The sequence below is a fragment of the Marmota marmota genome, unplaced genomic scaffold (genome assembly GCF_001458135.2).
Source record: "Marmota marmota marmota unplaced genomic scaffold, marMar, whole genome shotgun sequence".
In the NCBI taxonomy this organism is placed as follows: domain Eukaryota; kingdom Metazoa; phylum Chordata; class Mammalia; order Rodentia; family Sciuridae; genus Marmota; species Marmota marmota.
In genome coordinates this window covers 3,225,513-3,252,485 of record NW_026000080.1, presented here as the reverse complement: position 1 = coordinate 3,252,485, position 26,973 = coordinate 3,225,513, and the positions used below count along the sequence as shown (strand labels likewise).

At 32.8% G+C, this 26,973-nt stretch overlaps 1 protein-coding gene across 2 annotated transcripts in view; it reads right to left on the bottom strand.

Moving 5' to 3' along the window:
* The window catches only part of Col24a1 (collagen type XXIV alpha 1 chain), a 373,492-nt gene that overhangs the window by 82,007 nt on the left and 264,512 nt on the right, over positions 1–26,973 (bottom strand). For both annotated transcript variants that reach the window (XM_015504738.2, XM_048814986.1), the window contains 10 exons: positions 20,057–20,110; positions 19,786–19,839; positions 18,512–18,565; positions 18,245–18,352; positions 11,433–11,486; positions 9,678–9,785; positions 3,829–3,882; positions 3,531–3,584; positions 2,841–2,897; positions 935–988 (listed from right to left, as the gene is read on the bottom strand). In XM_015504738.2, coding sequence (XP_015360224.1) covers positions 935–988; positions 2,841–2,897; positions 3,531–3,584; positions 3,829–3,882; positions 9,678–9,785; positions 11,433–11,486; positions 18,245–18,352; positions 18,512–18,565; positions 19,786–19,839; positions 20,057–20,110 — 651 coding nt within the window. The remainder of the gene's footprint in view (positions 1–934; positions 989–2,840; positions 2,898–3,530; positions 3,585–3,828; positions 3,883–9,677; positions 9,786–11,432; positions 11,487–18,244; positions 18,353–18,511; positions 18,566–19,785; positions 19,840–20,056; positions 20,111–26,973) is intronic.

Below are 26,973 nucleotides of genomic sequence, written 5' to 3'. Positions count from 1 at the left end.
AGGGAGCACATTAAAAAGCAATTAGCAACAATAACAACAAGAGCAACAGTCGATGGTAAAATATTTGTGTTGAATAACATATAAATAATATTACAGAACTATGCAAGAGTGCAAGATTATAGTTAGAGTGGGTCAGGGCAAAGGAGAGTGTCAGGGGAAAGGGGAGTTTAAGCTAAACTACAAAATACAAATAAGATTTTTGGAAGTAAACATCCTCAATACCAATGTGATTCTAGAAAAAATTTCTACACACAGCTAATTTTAGTTCATGAAGTTGGTTTTACAAAATACTTCTAAGAAGTGAAAGAGGCTAAGAATTAATTTAAGTCTTGAGAGTACAAAGATATTTATCTACCCTTTTGACAACACTTAACTGAATTCCTAATATATGCCAGGAACTTTGTGTTCTAGAAATTGGGAGTATAATAATGAGAAAGAGAGACAAGATTCTTAGTATCCTAAATCTTATATTTTGGTGGATGAAAATAGATTAAACAGAGAAACAAATGTATAAAAAAGTGGTAAAATAACACTACTACATATCATGAAAGTTATCAGATAATATAATCAAAAGTGAGTTATAAATCTGTTTTAGGTAGGGCATACAAAATAATCATTATATATCTATTTAAAATAGGGCAAGTAATTAAGTCCTCTCAGGCAGGAACATTTCAGCTGATATCTGAATGATGAGAAAAAGCAGCAGTAGAGGGGTAGAGGGAGGGAAGGGGAGGGGNATAAATTTCTGATGCTTAAAAAAAAGAAAGAACTAGATGATTTTAAGAAAATGTAACAAAATAGAGCTAGACTTCTAAGATTACAAATTTAAGACATTACCAATCATCTCAATGGTGCTTATTTTTATGAAACTAAGCAAAACTACAGAGAAGCCTATTTAAATTTAGAAACACAGTGTATAACTGACAGTAATTACCTTATATCCCTCTGCTCCAGGCTCTCCTCTCTCTCCTTGTTCCCCCATTGGACCCTATAGTAACCCCACACAAAAATGATCAATTTCATAGCTGCATTCACAAATGCAGATAATACAAGTAGTGTTTTGACAAAAATATAAACTCCAATGTATAATAATTTGTTTTGTTTCACTAAATAATCAAAAGATTAAATTTCAATGATACCAACATTAAAATATGCTAAGTGCTGAGAGATAAAAAGAATCTCATAATGATTTTGTAAGAAAAAATACTGAAAACCCAATTACAATTAAAAATTTAAAAAGATCATTTAAAGATCATTTAAATATAATCTTAACAATTAATCCACTTTACTTTCTTCATTGGAAATTCCAGGGTTTATTCTTTAATTTGTGAAATTTTTAATTCTCAAGGCATCATTTAATTTAAGAAAAATTATACTCATAAACTTTAATCCTTGAGACAGAAGCTAGTGTAATAAACTTGGACTCCATGACTTTTTTATTTTTAATGTGAAAATTTTATATAATAAACTGTCAAACTATGTACTCTAAAATGATTCAAAAACATTAGTTATCACATACTAGAAATTATCAGCTGAACAGAACTTTAAATTGAAATTAGTTAACAAAGCTACATAATTTATTATGGAACATTGTGAGCTTTTATTCCTATGTAGATAAAGTTGATAGGCACAATGTAAAGACAATACTGTCTAACTCTGCTTTAATTATTTAGTATATTCATAGTTTATGTCTGTTTCGTTTTTATTAGATAAAACCAGCATAGTTGTATTAGTCTTCTAATACATAAGTATTTATTATATGGTAGCTGACATTCTTTGATCCCGGCATACCTAAATCTGTGAAAAAGAAAGCACTATAATACTCCATTTGCCATTTTTTTATTAGCTTTTAAATTTTTGCATTATTTATCTCTTAATGGTTTAGACAGATTAAAATATATTTGATAAAGAAAGTTACATATTTGTAGAGAGAAGTTCATCTCTAATGTAAGATGGCTTGATTTAATCAGAAAAATTCTAGAATATTTCCTTTTTCTAAAACAAAGTGCAACTTTCATGGTCAAAGAGCCAAACTGAAATGCCAGGAGTAACCACATATTCTGATCTTTTGCCTTTGGATTCTTTTATTTTCAGTGATACTATGTGGAAAATGGAAAATAAAACCAGTTATATTTACTTCAGGGTCCTAAGCATTATTGTACCCATTTCATTTTCATATGTCTACTACACATTGTTTTAATCAACATGAATACAGAGATAGTTATTCAGGTAATCAAAGCTACTAATAATAGCTACTTTTCAAAAACTGTGGTTACAGTTAGTCCTTACAATATAGACCCATGATCTTTAAAGATTATTGGTTCTAATAACCTGTTATAAGAGTTTGGAACTGACTTATCTATTATCAAAAGTATATAGGTTAGATTTTTTAATACTTTAGAAATCAATATGAATTTGATAATTAGAGAAATATTTGCTATAAAAGTACAGAGTATATAAATTTTGGACAGTTTCTGCATAAAGTTACAATGTATTTAATGCTGAAAGTTAGATTTTGGAAGTTACTGTCTCAAATCTACATATTAGGAAAAGGTTCTTGATCTGCATCTTTTTCATATCTAAGACTTTCACATTATTTAGATTTCATGATGGCAAATACTGCTCTTCTATCTAACCTTGCATAGTTAGCAAAATAAAACTCTTTGAAAAGATAAGATTGGGCTGGGGATATAGCTCAGTTGGTAGAGTGCTTGCCTTTGCATGCACAAGGCCCTGGGCTCAACCCAGCAACATACACACACAAAAAGATGAGATTGGTGTTGTGAATCTACTACTGTGTTTCATCTTGAGGTGTCAAGATATTTTAGAAAAAGACCTACTGGTTCACCTCGAGGCCCAGGTGGTCCTTGAACTTTGCTATCTTCTCCTGGGTAACCCTAAAATGAAAATAATGATTTATCAACCAAAACAAATTAATGAAATAACCTTTATAAATACATAGTCTAGTATTTTAATAAGTTAGAAAATATGCAATTTGGTTTTATCTTTTTTAAGTGGAAAATGTGCCTAAAAAATGAAGCATATAATGTTTTATACACAGTTTTAACTTGTGCATGATTCTTGAAAGTATTCATTTGTTTTAATTATATAAAAAGCATGCTGGGAATTTTCTCAATATGTCAAGTTTTAATGATATCATAAATCAAAAGCACTGTCAGAATTATTCCTAACTCATTAAAATATTTTAATATAAATGTACTATAATAACTCATGTAATCTAGAGTCTCCTAATCTCTTTCAGTAAATAGTTAATTTTATTTTTATAGGACTACAGCTCACAAAGCATTTCACATGTATTATTTCACCCTAATTTTGAAATAATACACAGAAGATATTTTAATAATTTATTTAACTTTTAGCTCCTTGATATTTATGTTTTGGAATTTGCAGAATTTCTAATTTGAAAAGTTGTTCTCTTATTCCTTGAAAATATTTCTATGAATTATTTCAGAAAATTTAATAAAGTCAACATCTTACTTAAGAGTTAAAATATCAGTATAGACACACACCTTTTCTCCTTTAGGGCCTGGGAGCCCAGAGAGTCCTGGTGGACCTTGCTGGCCCTATAAAAAGACAAGTAAGCAGATATTCTCTTTGTCATTTGTATATGCTCTATCTAATGCCATGAAGCCCATGCTGTTAGATATTGTGCTATTCTAAAAAGAAAAATAGGATTCACTCTATAGGAGGATTAGAACTAAATGTTAGAAAGTTTTATCAGGAAGATTTAATCTTACTTTCCATATTTGGAATGTCATCTTTAATATAAATGTATATGTGTGAATATTTTTAATGAGAAATGCTTACCCTATATCCTGGAATTCCTGATTCTCCATCAAGTCCCATCATCCCTAAAGGGCCCTAAAAATCAAAATAAATATTAGTAAGAGAGGAAACAGATGTTTGTTTAAATCATTTTTACCATTAGAATTTCATGGTCTGAAATTCTACCTTGTCTGAAATGGGAAAACACCCCCCACCCCCACACACAACTTTTGTCTTTTTTTGGTAGGGGGTACTGGAGGTTGAACTCAGGGGCAGTAGACCACTTAGCCACATCCCCATCCCTATTTAGTATTTTATTTAGACACAGAGTTGCCTAGTGCCTCGCTTTTTCTGAGGCTGACTTTAAACCCGCCATTCTCCTGCCTCAACTTTTGTCCTTTATTTTCATTTGAACCACAGAAGTTCTATAAAAAAATGTTTACTTCTGCTATGAATGTGCTTACTCATATTAAAAGAAATATTTCCAGTTGTCATAATACTGATGGTCCCCAGAAAATTCTTGGAAATGTTTGTATCTCTCCAAGTTTATGGTGATTGTGTATCACTAAATATTGGAAAATGAAGTCAGAGAGTTTTACATAATGTTTCTGTGAGGTGCAGGAGAACACTACATATTTGTAGATGTTTTCATATCCTTTGATGAATATGGTTTTAGTTTTGGTAAAAGTTGTTAAAGTAGAGATAGTGATGACACAGATGTGATAGTAATCTTATAATTACTTATTATCAATATCTTGCAGATGAGGAAACCATATAAATTAAAGACTAATCAGTAAATGCCCCTAATCTAGTGAAAAGATAGACAATTGTAAAAAGCAAAAGTAATGATTCTAAAAATGAGAGAGAGAGAGAGAGAGAGAGAGAGAAAGAGAAAGCGCGCTATTTTTTAAAAATTTATTTGTAATATAACAATACCAGAAGACTATTAACTAAACATCATCAGTAGACCAAAATTTTTGATTTGAGATATGAAAACAGGGCTGAAAATGTGCAAAGAAGAAAATTGTTGCATATGTGCAAATGGTCTCAAGGAAGGAAGTTTCCAACTCTGAAATCAAGAAATTAAAGGAGCAGGATAGGATCAGGTTTAATAATTGGGGAAAGAGTCAGAAGGTCTTCCTACTTCCTTGCCTGTACTAGGTATCAGACAGCCAAAATTTCCTAGAGATTAAATGAATAAGTGTGGGAAATGTAGCCAAAAAGGCTACAGCTAAAGGCTGTAAGTTTGGGTGGATAGGAGTCACTACAATGAAAAATAAAATATGTGACTCATAAAAAAATATGAGCCATGAACCTTAGGGTATTTAAAAATACATCTTTAAAATATGCAACCCCTAAAAAACTAAGTGGGTGGGGAGACCTCAATAACCTCTTTCAGAGATCAAGGAATCAAATAGTGAGGAAAAAAAGTAAGAAAGCTATAAGGATTTGAGTGACACAGTTAACAAGCTTGATCTAATAGAAATACACAGAACTCTGTACTTACAGAAAAAAAATTTAGTATATAACAGTTATAGTTTATAACAGACCTCAAAGAAATTAAACAGACGAACTAAACTAATTCCACAAGATAGACAAAAGAACTATAAACTCAAAAAAAAAAAAGAGGAGAAAGAAAATAAAATCACAATAGCAAGACTGTGGAACCAACCTAGATGCCCTTCAATAGACGAATGGATAAAAAAAAGTGGCATTTATACACAATGGAGTATTACTCTGCATTAAAAAATGACAAAATCATAGAATTTGCAGGGAAATGGATGGCATTAGAGCAGATTATGCTAAGTGAAGCTAGCCAATCCCTAAAAAACAAATGCCAAATGTCTTCTTTGATATAAGGAGAGTAACTAAGAACAGAGTAGGGACGAAGAGCATGAGAAGAAGATTAACATTAAACAGGGATGAGAGGTGGGAGGGAAAGGGAGAGAGAAGGGAAATTGCATGGAAATGGAAGGAGACCCTCAGGGTTATACAAAATTACATACAAGAGGAAGTGAGGGGAAAGGGAAAAATAATACAAGGGGGACAAATGAATGACAGTAGAGGGGGTAGAGAGAGAAGAGATGAGGGGAGGGGAGGGGAGGGGGGATAGTAGAGGATAGGAAAGGCAGCAGAATACAACAGACACTAGTATTGGCAATATGTAAATCAATGGATGTGTAACTGATGTGATTCTGCAATCTGTATATGGGGTAAAAATGGGAGTTCATAACCCACTTGAATCAAAGTGTGAAATATGATATATCAAGAACTATGTAATGTTTTGAACAACCAACAATAAAAATTAAAAAAAAAGAAAGTAAAATTAAAGCACAAATTATTATTAAAATAGAAAGCGAAATCCTACAACTAGGGAGGCTGAGGCAGGAAGATCACAAGTTTAAGGCCAGGCTAAGCAACTTAGAAAGACCCTGTCTCAAGATAAAAATTTTAAAAAAGGCTGGGGAGAGAGCTTAGTGGTAGAGTGCCGCCCTGGTGTCAATTCCCAATACTGCAAAAAACAAAAACAGAAAAAGAGTGGAGTAAAAAAAATAAAGTAGATTCTTTGAGCTGACTAATAAAATGGCTAAATTTTTGCAAGTATGATCAAGAAATAAGAGTAGACACAATAAAATAGCATCAGGAAAGAGAATTCGGAAATAACCTCAGGAATTTTTTTTTGTACTGTGATTTTTTGCAGTGTTGGGAATCAGTCCTAGGGCTCTGCACATGCCAGGTAAGAACTCTATCAATAAGCTATACCCCTAGCTCTAAAATTTTAGATAGAAGAAAATAGCAAATACAAGTTTGATCTAAATTTGAAAATCTAGATAGAATAGAAGATATTTTTAGAAAGAACCTAAAGAAATTTATTCAAGAAGAAAATTTGATAGGCAAAGACCTACTATTAATAAAATAATATACAGCCCAGATCTTTTTAAGTTGGAAGAACAGATGATGGGAAGATGGAAGATAATGGGAAGATAATGGGAAGTTGGAAGAGCAGATGGTTCTAAACCATTACAGAACCATTAGAGAACACAGAAAAATGTAGAAAATCATTTTATAAGACATTAAATTTTTTCAAACCCAATTAAAGATACTATATATTAAAAAAAAACACCAAAGGCCTAAATTGTTTACAAATACAGATGCAAAATTTCTTTCTTTCTTTCTTTTTCTTTTTTTTAAAGACAGTGATTTGCTATGTTGTCTATGCTGGTCTGAAACTCCTGGGCTCAAGTGATCCTCCTACCTCTGAATCCCTATTAACTGGGACTGTAGGCACATGCCATTTTGCCTGGTTCCTACAAAATTCTTAAGACAACTAAATGCAATAAGTGAAACTAAAACTCTTAAATAAAATAGTAGCAAATTGAATCCAGTAATAGTAGAAGAATAATACAAACATACCTAAGTTAGATTTATCCTAGGAATTCATAGTTGATTCAACTTTTGGAAATCCATTAATGAATTTCCTTATATTAACAAGGGAAAGAAAGCCTGGGATTATCTAAACAAATGTTATAAAAGTATTTAAGAAAATTTAACATTTCCTTGTAGTTAAAACTCTGATTAAGAATAGAAATAAATTTCTTTAAAATAATAAAAGTATGTTCCAAAAAAAATTCAAAGAATACTTGAAAATGAGGCATTAGTCGTATTTTTACTAATAGGCACAGGACAAGGTTTTCCTTATGATGACTTTTATTCACTACTATTTCAGGAATTTTTTGCAATGTAATAAGTCAAAAAAATAAATAAAGGAAGGTGATATTATTATTTACCTAAAGATTCCATAAAAATTACCTAAATTCATTAAAGTGGGTATGAGATCAAAATATGAAAATAGTTTTTTTACCAATCCAATGACATAAAGGAAAAAGATTATATTAACAATGAGAACAAAATTTATTAAAAAGCTAAGAAAAAATCTAAAAGAGAGTTGTAAGAACAGAGTAAAGGAAATACAACTTTCTCAAAGTATGTATAAGAAGGTATGAGTAAATGGAAAGACATAGCTTCTTTACACAAAAATTCAATTTTGGAGGAAACTGATGCTGGTTTTAAAGTTCACATGAAAGAGGAAATCAGTTATGGAGTACTTGCTCTAACAGATCTCAAAAGATATTGTAACAATATAGTAAATAAAACAGTATAGTATAGACCCAGAAGCAGACTATCAGTTTGAGAGATGTAAACAAACCAGTGACTATTTGAGAATTTAGTTTATAGCAGTATTTCATAAAGGTGAGAAATAAGTCAACTTTTCAATAGATAAAATTGTGACAACTATGTATCAATTTGAAAAGAAGAAAATTCATCATCTACAACTCATACCAAAAATAAACTCCATGCCTCAAAGAGTTTAAAACGAAAAGCTATAAAAGCATTAGGATAAGAATATTTTTATACACTTTAGGTAGGAAAGGCATTTCTAATGAAGAAATAAAACCCCAAAACTGTAGAGAAAAAAATTAATAAATTTGACAATGTAAAAATTAAAATGTTTTGTATGGCTAAAGATATCATAAGCAAAATTAAAAGATAAATGACAGAAGTGAAAACACTGTAATACATTTTGCAACATATTCAACAAAACTATATTAATATTTAAGATACATATCATATATAGAATCAAATCAGTAAGAAAAAGACAACCACGTAATGAAAAACATGTAGACATGTAGACAACTTTTGTAGGTAAAAAGTACAAGTTACTTAGTTGTAATCAGGGAAATGAAAATAGAAAAATGAGATATAACTTTCTCATTTATCCGATTGGCAAACATCAAATGGATTAATGTGAAACATGGTTGGTGGGAATGAAAAATTTGGTAAAACCTCTTTGAAAGGAGTTTCAGAATAGCGTGTTGAAATTGTAAAAGTGAATACTTTTACAGCCAAAAATCCAAAGTAGGAGCCTACTTTGAAGACAATATTCTTTGGATGTATCAGTTTTTATGTTTGTTAAAAATTAATCACATTATATAATGGTTTTAACATATAGGTCAAAGACAGAGAAATATTAATAAATGAAATAAAAGGGAGTAGGAAAGGCCTGGGGTAATAACATATTAGTAAGTAATGGAAAACTTAAGATGAACCTGAGGCTTCCTCAACAACAAATGGATTACATAATAGTCTCTGAAAGGCCTGTTCAGTGTCTAGCATTGATTACATTTAAATGGAGACAAGGAAATACACCTGATTTTTTTTTAAGTTTATGAAACATTAGAAGACTGAAGTTGATAATTTAAAAAGATATTTTACATCTCTTTCATGCTGTGACTTTCTGAATAGATCCAAAATATATCAGCAATATAATTTTTATAATTTTGCTATTATAAGTACAGAAGTATTATGCTACATTTGTTCCCAACATCATGCAAAATTCATGCAAAAGATTAAGATAGAGATGTTATAAAGATTTATCACAGCTGGTTAGAAAAAATGATCTCCAGATAAAGCATGAAGAATCCAAGCACAGAAAGAAAAACCCACTCATTTCAAGTAAACCTAATTTTCAAAGCAATTTGTCAACCATGACAGCATAATTTTATACAGATATTAAATCCTGATTTTAAGTGCTAGTCATATAAACTTTCCTACTTGGGTTAGGAATTACAATCTAATTTTTAAAAAACCTCATTTCTTATTTTATTTCCATTTTCAGTTTTTTCCCTTTTCCTTTCTCATGTCCAGAAACCACTAAGCCATTTAAGTACTGTGGAATGCTTACAATTCTCCACATCCCATGGAGATAGATTATTTTCAATGGAACTATTGCCTTCTCTGTAAAGTTAATCAAGGGATGAAGCTTTAAGAGCATGGATACATTTCTTTTCCACCCACAGTGACTCAGTTCTGGAAACAAATCAAATACTGACCACAGCACCTCTAGCTCCTCTGGCACCCTTAGGACCACTTTCCCCAATTTGTCCAGGAGCACCTCTGCTTCCAACTTCTCCTGTGGGTCCTATTTGTCCTTTATCACCCTGTGGATGACATTAGTATGAAAGAATGTAAAAAAAAGTTATACTTAGATTAGTTAACTGTATCATATACTTGAGACTTCAGAAGACATTCAAAAAAATTCTGTAAATGGCAACTTTCTTTTAACTTAACAGTCTACAGACCACCACTAGAAATAACAACATACCATCACCATACAAGTTATTGAAAAATGTAAGTAAGTTTGGAAAAAGAAGGATTTTAAAAGGATTAAATTCAACCAACCAATCAGGTGAAATCTGGTGCTCATGTTGAATTCCAAACAACCAACTTTTTAATTTTAAATTTTGTCACATATATCTGTCCGCATGTATATATTATTATTATGAGGAAACACAGATGATGAGAAGTCTGTTTCCACAGAGAATTTCAGTATTTCAAAGGTCAGTTTCATACAAAAAAAAGGCTTCAGTGTGCAGTTCTACCCATGTAGGATCATTACTCACTAGGTTAACATATGCCTTCAAAATATCATTTTATATCCTTCTGAAAACTGGTTTCCTTCTGTTTCCAATTATACTGAGTGTCCCCCGCTTTAAGCACCAAAATACAACAGTTATTAAACAACATTAAGTGTATTTATTCATTTTCTGAACATGGGAATCAACCTTTCCTGTTATTGATATTCAAGAAGACACAAAAGAAAGGGTAAAGGTGTGTGTATGTGTATGTGTGTATGTGTGTGCGTGTGTGTGTGTGTGTGTGTGGTGTGCTGGGGCTCAAACTCAGGGTTTTGTGCATGCTAGGCAAATGCCCCACTACACTGCCAGCCTCAATGCTGATTTTGGATATAATATTACATCTAATGAGAGAGACTTCAATATTGGTATTATTTTCATGGGCATGAATGGCAACTAAAATTTACTTCATTCATTTGTTTATTTATTTCTTAATTATCCCTTCCACTGTTCCAAAATTTTGAGAATAATGGAGTAGGTGTACATCTGTAAAAAAGAAAGAGCTGGACTTTGGGAACTAGAATATGGTGTGATTTGGTTAATTATGAGAAATATATTCTGAATTGTCACAGTCCAATGTGAAAACTGTTGTCATACCTTATCAACATTTGAACAAATTATCGGTCCCATACAAAGATGAATTTTTCATTATAATGTATTAGAATTTTACAAATATGTAAACTGTTAAAAAGTAAAATATGAAGTAAGCAACTGAAAAATATTCTGAATTTGTGGTTCTTATTGGATGAGAAAGATAAAATCAATCATTAATCTTCTCAATTTAGAAAAACACATTAATAAAAATCCAGAAACAATTATAATCTTTTCCCTCTAATATTTTACTAAAGTTGTTATCAAATAGCACAAATGATAGAGTATTTTCATTTTATCTTTTTTATTTTTCACCTATGATCTATTAAAAGATTTTTTGGAAAACAAGAGACCAAGGAAAAAGAATTTTTTTTAAAAAACAAATTCCAAACTGGAAAATTGCTTTCAAATAAGAAAACTGACATATACTTCTACGTGGAATTAAATATTAATTTATACAAATGTGCCTTTAAACACCAAATTTATACATTTTATATTTAGTGCAAATCAAAATACTATAGCATGCTATGGATTTCTGGGCCTTAAGAAGAAAAAAAATACTAAAAAATATTTAAACATTACCTTTTTTCCTGGACGACCTCTTTGTCCTGGAGTTCCTGTCATTCCTTCGGGTCCCTTAATATTCAATATAGAAAAATAAATAAATAAATGGTTAAAGAAAAGAGTGGAATTTTGAATACTTACATCAGATAACCACTGAATTATACACTAAATAAAAACAAGGGCTACTTTTCACAGTGATTTAAAAGCACAACTGTGACCAACTATAAAGTTCACACACACAAACCTGCCAAGATAGGAAAAACTAAACTGTGCAGTAAAAAAATTACTTTATTTCAATACACTATTTTAATTAATGGGAAGAGAATTAAACACAAATGAATCCATATTAACACTTCTATGAGCTACTGTGAACTCAGAATCTTGAAAGAATAAGATTATAAAATATAATGCATGGTTAAGAAAAATCTCAAAATCTCACTGGAGTATGGAAGTTTGAAGAAATATTCTTTGATCTGTAGGGGAAAAAAAGGAAGAGGAGAAAATACAGCGAGACTACTGTTTAAATAATATTTTCATTTCAATTGGTACTTTGTCAAAAGTAGGTGAAAAAATTTTAATATATACTTTTTTTTAATTAAAAAAGTGTTATGCCACATGAATTTTCAGATCAACAATGGGTAGGCTTAAGTGTGATCCATATTGAGCCAGGTTGGATGTTCTAAAATGGCAAATAATTAATCACAACATTCCTTTCATTAGTTGGAAATGAGAATGGAAATTTCAAATTTGTGTCCCCAAAGCTTGGCAATCTGCAGAAATGATGTAGAAAGAAATAAATTGTGGTTTACCACTGTGCTATGTAGGCTCTTGATAAATATTTGTTGAACGAATAAACAGATACTTAAGGAAATGACTCATGCCCTGTGCTCCCAAGCAAATGCTCTTCTAGCCTCACTGAGTTTAGAGGCCAAAGCAGTTTTGTTCTATTGCTGTAGTTATAGCTGCATCCAGAGGTAGAAATGATAGTTGCACTATTCTGAGTTCTTTGTAGCTAATAAGGATTTTAAAAAAAGTTGATGAATCTTCTATAGAGAATTAAACCCAAATGAATACATTTTAACACTTCTATGAGCTACTGTGAACTCAGAACCTTGAAAAGAATAAGTGAACTTTTAAAAAGTCAGACTACACAAGCAGCTTCATATTATGACTTGGGCACTAAATAGCTATAATAGCTATATGGACACTGGGCAAATTATTTAATTTTTAAAGGTCTCTGCTTCCTTCCCAGATAAAAGGGGAACAATAAAACCTCTTTGAAGAGTTACTAGGATTAAATCAGATAATGCATGTAAAATTTAGAAAGGATTAGACTTTTAATGAACAGCTCAATAAATATTAATTTTCACAAGTTTTTAAAGTAAATCATGCAATAGTATACTTAACTATTCTATATAACTATTCTATAAAGAAATAAGAAGATACGATGAAAATTCATGCACTTACCTCCCACTTGAATAAATAGGACCAATATATGTATACATAATTAAACCCCAATATATACATATACCTTTCCAAACACATCATCTTCCTCCCCACTCAGTACAATCATCATTCTGACTTTGTTTATTAATACTATGAATTTCTTAACTCCATTTATAGTATCCCCAAGCAATATGTCACTATTTTATACCTTTTAAAATAAGGAGTATCATATTTTATGCATTATTCCAAAATTTTTTAATACAACATTTTGTTTTTTCAGTTTTTCAGGGTGTCTTTAACATACCTCTCATTTTTTTTACTGTTATAGGATTCTATATTATCAAATCATAATTCAACCACTTTTCTAATGGTTAACTTTTTGGTATATAGATAATGTGTTATATATTATAAACACCCTGTGCATACCTCCCTGTATCTATGTTAAGAGTTTTTTTTAGGTTATAAACCCTAGAGTTGACTTGCTGGGTTGCAGAATATGTATATCTTCTATACAATACTACATTATACTATACTAGACATTGCCAAATCATTCTCCAAAGTAGTTTTGCCAATTTACATTCCATGGCAAATGGATAGGGGTTCCAGTTACTCTGTATCTTCTGTAATGTTTGGTACTATTGAACTTAAAAATGTCTATCCCATGAGAACAAAATGATGTTATCTTTGATTTCAATTTGCATTACTGGTTATTAAGGAGAAATGAGCATCTACTCATATAGTTACTTGATATATCTGCTTGATTTTCTGGTTCCTGAATTCTGCTTTCTTTGAGTTACATGAAAGTTTTTACATATATTTGTTCACTTTCTATATATTACAAATCTCTTCTAGCCTTAGCTGATTTTTCTCACTGTATTTGTTACTTTTGATTAACACAAGTTTACAATTTTAATGTAGTCAAATTCATCAATATTTGCTTGTTCCTTTTCATGTTTTGTTATGATTCTTACTGTTTCCACTCCTCCCATGAGGTCATAAAAATCTCTTAAATATTCTACTAAAAGTTTTAAAATTTTTATTTCCATAGCTAGAACTTTAATCAGAATTTAATTCGTAGTGTGTGCATGGATGTGTGTAAGCACATATGTGCATTTGTGTGTGGGAGAGAGTTTCCCCCATTGGGATAACCAATTATAGTAATTCATCTATTGAATAAGGAAATGACTTAAGGAAATGACTCATGCCCTGTGCTCCCAAGCAAATGCTCATCTTTTCCTTATAGATACACAGTGCAATATCAAATTATGAAACATTTCAAAATATACTTAGATCTAGGTTATCTTCTATTTGCATTGGTCAACATGTGAACAATATGAAATTAAGTTAATTACTCTTATTAGGTAGGTCAAGTTCTCCCTTTCACCTCTGCCCCCGGTTCCCAATTTGCTTTAAAATTGTATCGATTTTTGCTCTTTGGTCTTCAACATTAATTTTAAAATCACTTTTTAAAACAATATCTGTATTTTGTTTACTTTTGTTTTTATGTGGTGCTGAGGATTGAATCCAGTGCCTCACACATGTGAGGCCAGTGCTCTACCACTGAGCTATAGCCCCAGCCCTTAAAATTACTTTTCATCAATCAAGTTCTATAAACAAAAATTTCCTATAGGGATTTTGATGGAAATCATACTAAATGTATAAACTAATTTAGAGGAGAATTTTATCATTTTATTGTATGAAGACTTCCAATCCATAAATCTATTTTTTAGGTCTTTAATAAACTGGCCAAGTTTTTTTTTTCAAATTGTAAAAATTTTCCACAAGTTTTTTGCAAATATTTTGATAGATTTATTATAAGGTACTTAATTTTGTTGTTAGATATATTTAAAATTGTATGTAAAAAAGCTTTCTAACTATTTATTACTGGTGAAAAAGAACAGAACCAATTTTTATATAATAATTTTATATTGTACAACTTCCTGAATTCTCATTAATTCTTTTTTGCTAGAAATCAAACCTAGGACCTCACACATGTTAGGAAAGTGCTTTACCATCGAGCTATATCCCAGCCCTCATTAATTCTTATAATTTAGAGATTATTTATTTTGCTTTGCTATCCTGGCTGGGACTCTGAGTAAATATTACATGGAAATGGTGACTATAGAGTGGTACTTAGTTCATTTATTTGATGTTTCCACATTAAGCATGATAGTTGATATATAGATATGAATTTCATTAATTTTTTGTTTTCATCTCTTGGAATAATTATATTTTTTCTTTGGTTTGTAAAATATGTGACTTACATATATAATATTTTTAAAATATTAAACCTCTGTTGTAATATAAACGAAACTCTCGATTATGTCAGTACTCCACAACTATACTGAATCCAAATACACATGTGTTAGCTGACATAAATAAATCCAACTGAATTTTGTCCTAAAGGAATAAAACAAGATAATTTCATTTTAATATGTTCTACTTTGGAGTTCCCAGCTCCACATGTGTTTAGATCTTAGGTACCACAGAAGTAGAATTTTTAGGAATGGATGACAGACTGTGAGTCCAGTAGGTATTTCTTTTCAGATGCTCTTTTATCATACAGAATTATGCATTTGGGAAACTGGACAGTTTAGCACAGAATTCAAGTATAAGATAAATAATTTTTTTCCTATTCAAAGAATTCTATAGTATGAATTTGGAATTTGCTAATGAACACTTCCTTGTTTTTCAATCATTCTCAATCTTCTAGGAAGTAAAAAGAATGTAAGAAAGGTTCTCCTTCCTTGAAAAAAAATTTAAGAAGTTTTCTTTCTTTTTCTCACTCTCTTTTTTGTTGATTTTGTAAGAACCCGAGGTAGTATCTTTGTGACACTGCTTAAGGAAGAATTTTAAAAGTGAAAAATAAATCCAACATCAGGCTGTCTGATTAAGCAATAGTTCCTTGGATCAAAAAATTCTTTTGAAAAAATATGCCATGGTATTTTTATTGAGTTTATAAGCTGAAAGGCATTTAAAATTCCAAGGAGAACAACAAAAAGAATAAAAAAGAAACACACGTGTTGTTACTAAAAAAGGCACCAAAGATGTGTACTAGGCAGAATTGTTCCTGGGAAAAATTACGAAGCAGATGAAATCTGTGTTTATCATTTTTCCATGCCTTGTTTTGAGCCCCTTCATTTCTGCTCTTCCCATCATCAATTGTCATGCTGCATCATCCTGAGGGTCCCTGCTTTGTATGTCTTTCCTTTTTCCCAGTGTGTTTGCCTTGCTAGGAACTAAGTTAGTTGGCTTAAAAAAATCCATGCTAGAGTATGAATAATTATCAGCAGCTTTTAAAATATAAAAACATAAATGTAACAAGAATTATCAGGAAGATAATCACAATTTCTTGAACTTGTTACCTGGCTTCTCTGTGGGTCTAGCCTGATACTAATGGAAAAAAAATAAATTCTCTAAAAAAGATTTTACAAAATTACCAAGAACCCTTGGAAGGCAAAAGATAGGACCAAAACTGCTATTTAGGCAAGGCTCTCTCTTCTGTTTTCTCAAAACAGAAGTCAGAAAATAAAGAATTAGTGCCAGCTCAGCTATCTGCTGTATTTTCTTGTATGAACTACTAGACTGTGAGTCTGAGTTTTTTCCAGTTACAAAATGGGAAATAGTATCTATAGTTATTAGGATGGTATGAGAATATATAAATGAGTGTGTTTTGCTCAGTGTCTGGGGCAAAGATATTTAAGATAGTTTAGGGAGGATTCTCTGGGACTTTGTGTATGCTATGGTGGAATACTCATCACAGTTATTTAGGACTGAGTGAAAATATAGGCACTGCACCACTATGGTAAAAATGGAAGGAAAAATGACTCAATTTGCTAGTGCTCACAACCACTTCTGGTTTATCCTCGTTCTTCAAATGTCACTTTGAAATACACTGGTACGATTATCCATTATTTGGGGAAAGATGTGTTATAGCACCGTTTTAATTGCTACTAAAGGAATTATAGCCACGAGTAAATGTGAATGATGAGATGGCCAGTTTGTGCATCACTTATGGCGTTAGTTGAAGAGCTTTCTTCTTTGTTCTGCAAACTAATTGAGCTGAATGGGGCAGGGACTATCATATATAGGACACTAATGATCTGAAGGTTGGAAGCCAAAGGAAGAAAAGTAGAGGAAAAACACAAAAAGATAACCAACGTTATAAATCACTACTTTGTCTCCCACCCCATCTGCATGATCAGTTTCTCAATCTTTATCGAGCCCCCCATGTAGAAATACTGAGGTTTATGGGAAGAGTATTTGCTTCAGAATAGGTATGATCTCCCTGAAAAAGCAGACCAAATGCTTAAAAGTTAACTTTTAATCTTTCAACGGCTGATGATGATTGTTGGAGTTCAGAAGAAAGAGAATTTTCTGGTAGGGTCATAAGGGATAACTTCCAAAAAAGAAGAGTATTCCCAAAGACAAGAAACAGGAAAGTAAAGTTATCAGTCAGCTGTATGGAAGAACATTACAAATCCTATAAGTTAAGTGTTGAAGCTAGAGAGAAGCTGTTTGCATTATTTATTCACATCTTCCATTTGTCTCAAGGTGAGGGAATTGATTCCATGACATTTAGAATTTTCTTTTCTTTTTTTTTTTTAATTTTTTATTGTTGGCTGTTCAAAACATTACATAGTTCTTGATATATCATATTTCACACTTTGATTCAAGTGGGTTATGAGCTCCCATTTTTACCCCATATACAGATTGCAGAATTACATCAGTTACACATCCATTGATTTACATATTGCCATACTAGTGTCTGTTGTGTTCTGCTGCCTTTCCTATCCTCTACTATCCCCCCTCCCCTCCCCTCCCCTCCCCTCTTCTCTCTCTGCCCCCTCTACTGACATTCATTTGTCCCCCTTGTATTATTTTTCCCTTTCCCCTCACTTCCTCTTGTATGTACTTTTGTATAACTCTGAGGGTCTCCTTCCATTTCCATGCAATTTCCCTTCTCTCTCCCTTTCCCTCCCACCTCTCATCCCTGTTTAATGTTAATCTTCTTAGAATTTTCTTTAAAGTAATACAATTCAGGATCAAACATCGATAGCTAATAGTGTGCTTATAAAGAGTTTCCATGCTGGATCTAAGCTATTAAATTTACAATAAGAATGTCTATTCTATGAATAAAGTTAAAAATATTCAATCAAACTAAGACAACAAAAAATATTCCCTTACAAATGGTTTACATAAGAAATTCCAGGCCTTTTTGTATCTGGAGGGTGGATAAATACTCTCTACATTGCCCCTTTCTCAAGGCACAATTTAACACTTCAGTTACTAAAGTGTGTTTGTATGTGTTGGGGGGTGGGTATATGCATACATATAGGAACTGAGTTCACTGAGTATTTGAAAATGAACACAGCAGTACTCACCGGAAGGCCCATTCTACCTTGACTACCAAAGGGCCCAATAGTTCCTGGTAAGCCCATCTCTCCTTTTTCTCCATCTTCTCCAGGAAGTCCCCTTTCTCCTGGAGTCCCCTGGAAATCAATGAAAAAAATTTCAAAAGAAATGCAGTGAAATAATTATGCCACACAACATACTGGTTTGTATATGGCATACAAAAACAATCGTTTAATGTTTTATTAAAGATTTCACAAAACATCTATTTTATATGTAAGATTAAAAATACAGTTTACCTTCAATCCATCTTTTCCCTGGAGACCTTCTTCTCCAGGAGCCCCTGGTTCACCCTATTATGTAGCAGAAACAGTAAGATTAATTTTTTTACCATGATCATTTATCTTATTTATCTTTACTCTTTGTCCCAGCACGTATAGAAAGTAGTAAGTTTGTATTCAATTTATTTCTACTTCTACTTTATCTATAAAGAGGATATGACAGAATAAGAATGATTTAATTTGCCTTAAATAGCTTAGCAGAAAATTTAAATAGAGTGTTGTAAATTTAAATATAAGATGGTTCCAGAATATTAATAAATGTTAGGTAATTAACATATTCATGTGGTAGCTCTAAACGTGTGCTTTGAGTTCAAGGAATGTAAATACTACATTTCATTAAATAGTATATTTTGCTATACTCGATTTACTTGACTATGATTATTCTACCAGATTTTTAGGGTTTCTCCTTGAAAGACAGCAGAGAGGTCATGATACCTTGAGAAGCTGCCCTCTACATAGGGAACTTAAAGAAATATTAGAGTCATAGTTTAAGAAGCTATTAGAGTAGCACTGGGTCTCTTGATGCCTAAATTATTTTAAAATAAATTTATTCGTTTTTATTAATAGTTATTTATATCTCCCATCACTGATGTTTCCATCACCCTCACATCTGACTCACTCCACTACCCTAAAAAAGGGAAAGTGAAAAGAAACAAAGCAGATACAAAACTATATTTCCCCAGTTTGTCTTTTAATGAACAAATGCTTCTTAAAATTTTCTCGGATACTGTGTTCTTGGGGAAAATTCCTTACTACAGTTCAAAATAAAGCTATCCATCATAGTAAAACTTCTCTAAGATAATAAATTACAACTATTTATAATATTTCTTTGCATATTATTAACTTTACATGATTCTAGGGTGCTTTTTAAAATATAAATTAGATTTCAATCTTTCATCTACCTCTTTTAGGTCAGGAGATATCCTGAGAGTTGGTCACTGGTATTCATGAATTCCTTCCAAAGGCTACTATAAGTGACAATCACAGTGACGCCACATTTTTGGCAACTGATTTTGAGGAAATAGTATATGGGGTTAGGACTCGAAATGCCTCTAAGTGAGAATGTAAACAGGGTTTAGTTTCAGCTTTTGAGATTATGAAATAAAGACAAACATTTTCTAAAGGGATCAGAAAGGTTTATTATGCTGTATTTGAGATGTTTAAAATGGTAAGTTTTAAGTCCCTGAAATTAATGGGTCAGTGCATTAAAAAGGTTTTGTGAAAGTACTTACTCGTAATCCTGGTTCCCCAGGTCCTCCAACACTGCCCACAGGTCCAACATCTCCCTGAATAAACAAAGGGAAAGACTAAACTCTTTTCACTAAAACTGCATATCTAGGGCAGGCATATCATAAAGGGTTAGGAATTCCAAAATACTTCACAGTTTTTATCTGTGGGCCTTCATCAAATTTCAAGATCTGTGTTTGCAACAATGGGGCAAATGCAAAGAATTCAATGGTGACAGTTTAGGGAACCTCTCTTTAACTGTTATAGGAAGTTTACCTTAGTACCCAGTTCGCCTTGTAGACCAGATTCTCCCTCAATGCCTGGAGGTCCCTAAAAGAGAATGATCTGACACATTATAAAGGCAGTAACACCTCATAAGAAAATAATAGTAATTTTTAGCTTAAGGGTAACCAATATCTAAGTTTAGGAGAGGGTTTTTTGTTGTCTTCCTATAAACCTCATGGGATTAGACCAGATACTTACTGGTACACTTTAACAGTACAAATGAAAAACAACTTTACCTGAAATCAGGACCAGTTTCTTACAATCTTTCTTCTCATCCTTTAAGCCTTAGTCAAAGAATGAAAAACAAAATACCTCCTTCTTCAAATTTTCTACTTTCAGGGACAAAAGTATTTTCTGGTCTTTTTGCTTTTCTCATCCTTTTCTGTTGTGTCCTCTGGAACCAACTTCTTTAATAAAAATTCAATTTTGCTAAATGATTTTATAAAAATATCACACAAATAATAGATAAATTTATTCACTCTTACAGTTTGGATATGAGGTGTCCACCAAAAACTCATGTGTGAGACAATGTGAGAAGGTTCAGAAGAGAAATGATTGGGTTGTGAGAATCTTAACCCAGTCAGTAAATTAATCTCCTGATGGTGATTAACTGAGTGAAAACTGAGGCAGGTAGGGTGTGGCTGGAAACTGAGGTGGGTCATTGGAGGTGTGCCTTTGGGGTATATATTTTGTGTCTGGTGAGTGGAGTCTCTTCCTACTTCCTCATCATCATGTTTGCTGCTTCTCTCTGTCACATTCTTCTACCATGATGTTCTGCCTCACCTCGAGTCCCAAGAAATCAAGCCAACTATCTATGGACTGAGACCTCTGAAACTATGAGCCCTTAAATAACTTTCCTCCTCTAAAATTGTTCTTGTTGGGTATTTTGGTCACAGCAGCAAAAAAGCTGACTAAAACATTCACATTATAAAAGAGACCTACTTCTCTCTTTCCCCTCCATCCCTCTCCTTCCTCTCTTTCTTATATTTTTCAGAGATTCTTCAATATTTTTGATCCATAGATGGAACTCTTCATTATAATTATTAGGGATTGAAATATCTTTTATATAATTTTGTAATAGCTTAGATGAAAGCAAGTTCAGTTTTTTATTTTGACTCAGCTGCAATCCAAATTCATTCTTTTCCCCAAAATAAAAGTTACACATGCACAATACAATAAGTGGGCTTGTAATGAAAAGCTTTTGTCCCATTCCTCATAGGTGATTACTTGCTGGGAGCCATCTATGAACTATGGCTAAACTGGGCTATGTTGGACCAATTAGGCAGAAAAGCCTAGTATCAGGAACTCCCAGTAAGAATCCACTGATTCAAGAATGCCTGATTTGTGTGGTGCCCTGCTCAGGTCATTACTCAAGTTCTATCTCTGCTCCTGAGATGGAAGTGACCCACTGGACCCAGATAATCTCTTGAAGATGTGTGTATCTCAAGATGGCTTGTCAAATGCCAATCAACCTGTGTACTGCAAGACCCCTGCCACAGCAGAAACAAGCACCAAAACAAGACTCCTCCCACTGAAACCTTACCTCTGCCTTTGAGGTACTCCCCCTTAAATAAAGAATCAGGGCCTTTTTTCAATTGTTCAGTTCCAGCTCCTATCAGGACTGGAAGATCCATCAGATGCTCCACTTTAAATCTAATTTCTGAATATGTCTTTATTTTTTACTGATTATTTCAGACTTTTTATTTTCCAAGGCAGTTCATAGCTCCTTGGCAGGAACCTGCTCTGTCGTGGTACAGGCCACCTCAATGATTACTTTTCAAAATAATTTTTATTTTTATTTTTTAGTAATTACTTCTATAAACTAATACTTCTCAATGGGTGACTCTTCTAAAAGTAAAGTTTCCTTATACTATATATCTTTTTGCCATCATTTCCCTAATTTTTAATAGTTTTTATTTTAATTCTTTGAGTTATTTTTGTAACTTATTCACTGTTATGAAAGGTAGTATAGTGCAGTACTTAGGAGAAAGGATCCTACAAAGCAAAATAGCCTGTGTTTCTGCTTTGTATCAGAAATTATAGAACTTGATTTATCTCTCTAAGGCTAAAACTCTGTCTTGAGAGAAAATGACAACTCTTTCTGGACTCCTTCCATGTCAAAACTACCATTAACCTGAAGACTAAAAAAATATACTTTTGAATAATGAATGAATAGTAGAAGGAATGGATACCAGGGGAGAAGTAAAAAATTGTTATAAAAATGAGAATAGTAATATAATATATCAAAGTCTCTGGGACAGTATGAAGGCAGTTCTAAGAGGAAAGTTCATAGAATTGAGTTCATACATTAAAAGAATAGAAGGGTACCAAATAAGTAATCCCAAATCCCTAGAAAAAGAAAACACACCAACACCCAAATTGGTAGAAGACAAGAAATACTTAAAAACAGAGCTGAAATCAAAGAAATTGAGAATAAAAAAATACAAAAGATTAACAAAATGAAGAGTTGATTTGTTTTGAAAGAATAAACAAGATGGATAAATCTTTAGCCAAATGAACCTAAGAAAGAGGGACAAAACTCAAATTAACAAAATTCAAGATGAAAAAGGAAATATCATCAGACACTAATGAAATCCAGAAGATCATCAGAAACTATTTTGAAAATTTATATTCCAATTAGCTAAAAAAATTTTGAAGATACTGAAAAATTCCTAGAGAAATTTGACCTACCCAAATTGAACCATGAGACTATAGAAAACTAAGATCAATATCAAGTATCAATGAAATTGAAGCAACTATCAAAAGACTTCCAAAAAAATAAAAGTCCAGGACCAGGTGAATTCTCAGCCAAGTTTTACTGGAACTTTAAAGAAGAACTAATACCAATCCTCTTCAAATTATTCCAGGAAATACAAAAGGAGGGAACACTGTCAAACTCATTCTACGAGGCCAGTATCACTCTCATACCAAAACCAGACAAAGTACATCAACATAAGAAAACTTCACACCAATATTCTTGATGAACACAGATGCAAAAATTCTTAATAAAATACTGGCAATCTGCATGCAAAAACACATTAAAAAGACAGTGCATCATGATCAAGGGGTTTTATCCCAGGAATGCAAGGTTGGTGTATCACATGGAAATCAATAAATATAATTCACACATACACAGACTTAAGGACAAGAGTCACAGATTATCTCAACAGATGCAGACGAAGCATTTTACAAAGTACAGCACCCATTCATGTGTAAAACACTAGAAAAAATAGGGATAGAAAGAACTTACCTTAACACTGTAAAGGCTATATATCACAAACCTACGGCTAACATTATACTGAATGGAGGAAAAACAGAAAACATTTTCTCCAAAACAGAAATAAGACAAAGATGCCCACTTTCATCACTCCTATTCAATATAGTCTTTGAACTCTAGCCAGAGCAATCAGACAAGAGAAGGAAATTAAAGGATACAAGTAGGAAAATAAGAGATCAAATTATCTGTTTCTATCAACATGATTCTATATTCAGAAGACCCAAAAAAATCTACCAGAAGACTTTAAGAGTTCATAAATGAATTCAACAATGATGTAGGATACAAGATCAAAAGTCATAAATCATGTTTCTATTCTCTAATGATGACTCTGCTGAAAAATAAATGAGGAAAACTATTACATTCACAATAGCTCCCCAAACAAAACAAAATAAAACAACAACAACAACAAAAAAAAAAACAAACAACAACTTAGGAATCAATCTAACAAAAGAGGTGAAGGATCTCTACAATGAAAACTATAGAACAATAAAGAAAAAAGTTGAAGAAGACCTTATAAGATGGAAAGTTCTCCCCTGTTGTTGGATAGGCAGAATTAATATTGTCAGAATGGTTATATTACCAAAAATGCTGTACAGATTCAGTGCAATTCCCATCAAAATTCCAATGATGTTCTTCACAAAATTAGAAAAAGCAGTTATGAAATTTGTTTGGAAAAAATAAGAGACCCATAATAACCAAAACAATTCTCAGCAAGAAAAATGAAGCAGGAAGCATCATTAATACTGGACCTCAAATTATACTATAGAGGTGTAGTAACAAAAATAGAATGGTACTGGCACCAAAGCAGGCACAAAGACCAATGGAACAGAATAGAAAACACAGAGTCAATTCCACATGAATAGAGTTATCTGATACAATAAAAGGGTGCTGAAAAATACATTGGTGAAAAGATGACATTTTTAAACACATGAGCCTGGGAAAACTGGAAATCCATGTATAGTAGAATGAAATGTAATCCCCATCTCTTACACTGCACAAAACTCAACGAAAAGTGAATCAAGACCTAGAAATTATACCAGAAACTCTGCAGCTGCTAGAAGAAAATGAAGGCCCAACACTCCAACATTTAAGCACAGGAACTGACTTTCTTTTTTTATTGGTTGTTCAAAACATTACAATGCTCTTGACATATCATATTTCATACATTTGATTCAAGTGGGTTATTGAACTCTCATTTTTACCACGTGTACAGATTGCAGAATCACACTGGTTACACATCCACATTTATACATACTGCCATAGTAGTGTCTGTTGTATTTCGCTGCCTTTCCTATCCCCTTCCTATCCCCTCTCCCCTCCCCTCCCCTCCCATCTTCTCTCTCTACCCCATCTACTGTAATTCATTTCTCTATCTCTTTTTTCCGTTTTCCCTCACATCCTCTTATATGTAATTTTGTATAACAATGAGGGTCTACAGGAACTGACTTTCTTAACAAGAGTCTTAAAGTGCAAGAAATAAAATAAAAAATTGATAAATGAGATGGTATCAAATTGAAAAGATTTTTTTCATAGCAAAGCAAACAAGAGCACGAAGAGAGAGCCTACTTAATGGAAGAAAATCTTTGCCATCTGCTCTTCAGATAGGGCATTAATATCCAGAATATACAAATCCCCCCCCCCAAAAAAAAAAAACTTAACACCAAAAAACAAGATAACCCAATCAATAAAAGGGGAAAATAACTAAATAGACACTTCTCAAAAGAAGAAATAGAAAGGGTCAACAAATATTTGAAAAAATGTTTAACATTTCTAGTCATTAGGGAAATGCAAATCCAACTACATTGAGATTTCATCTCATGCCAGTCAGAATGACAACTATCAGGAATACAAGTAAGAAGGATTTTCAAGATGGCAGAATAGAAGTGGTTGCATTCCTGGATGCTCTGTGGTATGAAATCAAGAAAGCAGACAGATAGCTTCTCTGCAAGGTGGATGAACAAAAAAAGAAAAGGGTGGGGGAACTTTACTGGAATTTAAAACTGGATATTCAAAGCAGAATGGGGACACAGGAGATTAGATACAATAAAATAAGGGAAAAAATCCCCAGTGGCACAGGCCAGAACCATTAGCCAGAGCAGTCCCTCCATGAGTGTAGTAGAAGGATAAGGGAATTAAATGAAACTGCATTTTTGGTAGGCCCAAGGTGTATCTGGATATGGAGCATTTAGGGATCAAGGACTTTGCCATCAAACCTGAAAGACATGCTGCACCATACCTATGTGCTGGGAAAGAAGCCTCCATCTCTACCAGCAGTGTGTGGAGGACAAAGGAAGGAACCATTTTCAGGTGTGGTGTAAGATACTGACAGCTGAGGGAGCTGATTTCTGGCAAACCTGTGTTTGGCCTGAAATATAGGCCCAGGAAACACACTGCACAGCACAGAGTGTGCTTAAGGGATCTGGAGAAAATTAAATGTGGAGAGAGGTTTTCACAGGAGACAACTAACTGGTTGCAGAAACCCATTTGCTCTACCCATCCTCCTCTAATCCAACTGCTTGCAGGACCTGCTGGGAGAGATGCATCTGGCCAGAAACTCAGAAGGACAGGGGTGGGTTCTGCACATGATGTATGGGACTAAGAACTGGCTCTCCCACCACACAAGTGGAACCCAGAGGAGATCCCTGGTGTACCGTCTCCCACTATGGATCAGCAAGTACTGGATGTTAAAGATGTGCTGATTTAAAATCTCCAGACAAAATGGCATTCAGGAAAGAGCCTGTGGTGGGAGGGAAAGGGAGAGAGAAGGGAAACTGTATGGAAATGGAAGGAGACCCTCATTGTTACACATAACTACATATAAGAGATGGTGAGGGGAAAGGGGAAAAAAAACAAGGGAGAGAATTGAACAACAGCTGATGGGGTAGAGAGGGAAGAGGGGAGGGAAGGGCACGGGGGATAGTAGGGGATAGGAAAGGTAGCAGAATACAACAGTCACTAATATGGCATTATGGAAAAATGTGGATGTGTAACCAATGTGATTCTGCAACTTGTATTTGGGGTAAAAATGGGAGTTCATAACCCACTTGAATCAAATGTATGAAAGATGATATGTCATGAGTTATGTAATGTTTTGAACAACCAATAAAAAAAAAGAAAAAAAAAAAAAAGAAAGAAAGAGCCTGGAACCTGCCTAAGCCTCAACTGTGTCTCCAGGAATTATACCTATGGAATTACACCTCACTCCAGCAAGCACCAGATGCCCTCTCACAGCATCAAGCACCAGATGACCCCACCTAAAATTGCTGAGAAGCTGGGGATATTTTGGATCCAATGGAAAGAATTTTTTAATTTTTCACCAATATATTTTTTAAAAATTATTTTTCTCTGTTTAATTGTGACCTTGATGGCACATGGACACTTATACATTTTGATATTTGTTTTTTTCTCATTTCTAGCATTTTTGAAGCCAATTATTTTTCATGGATTAGTTTGTGTGTGTGTGTGTGTGTGTGTGTGTTAACTAGGATGTTTGATTAGTAAATTTTAGTTTTGTTTGTATTCTTTTATTTTTTTAAATTTTTTAAAAATTTTTACTTTATATATATATTTTTTCTCCTGTTTCCTTTGATTCTCTTTTCTTCTGCTAACAGCCAATTTCTATTGTTCTCAC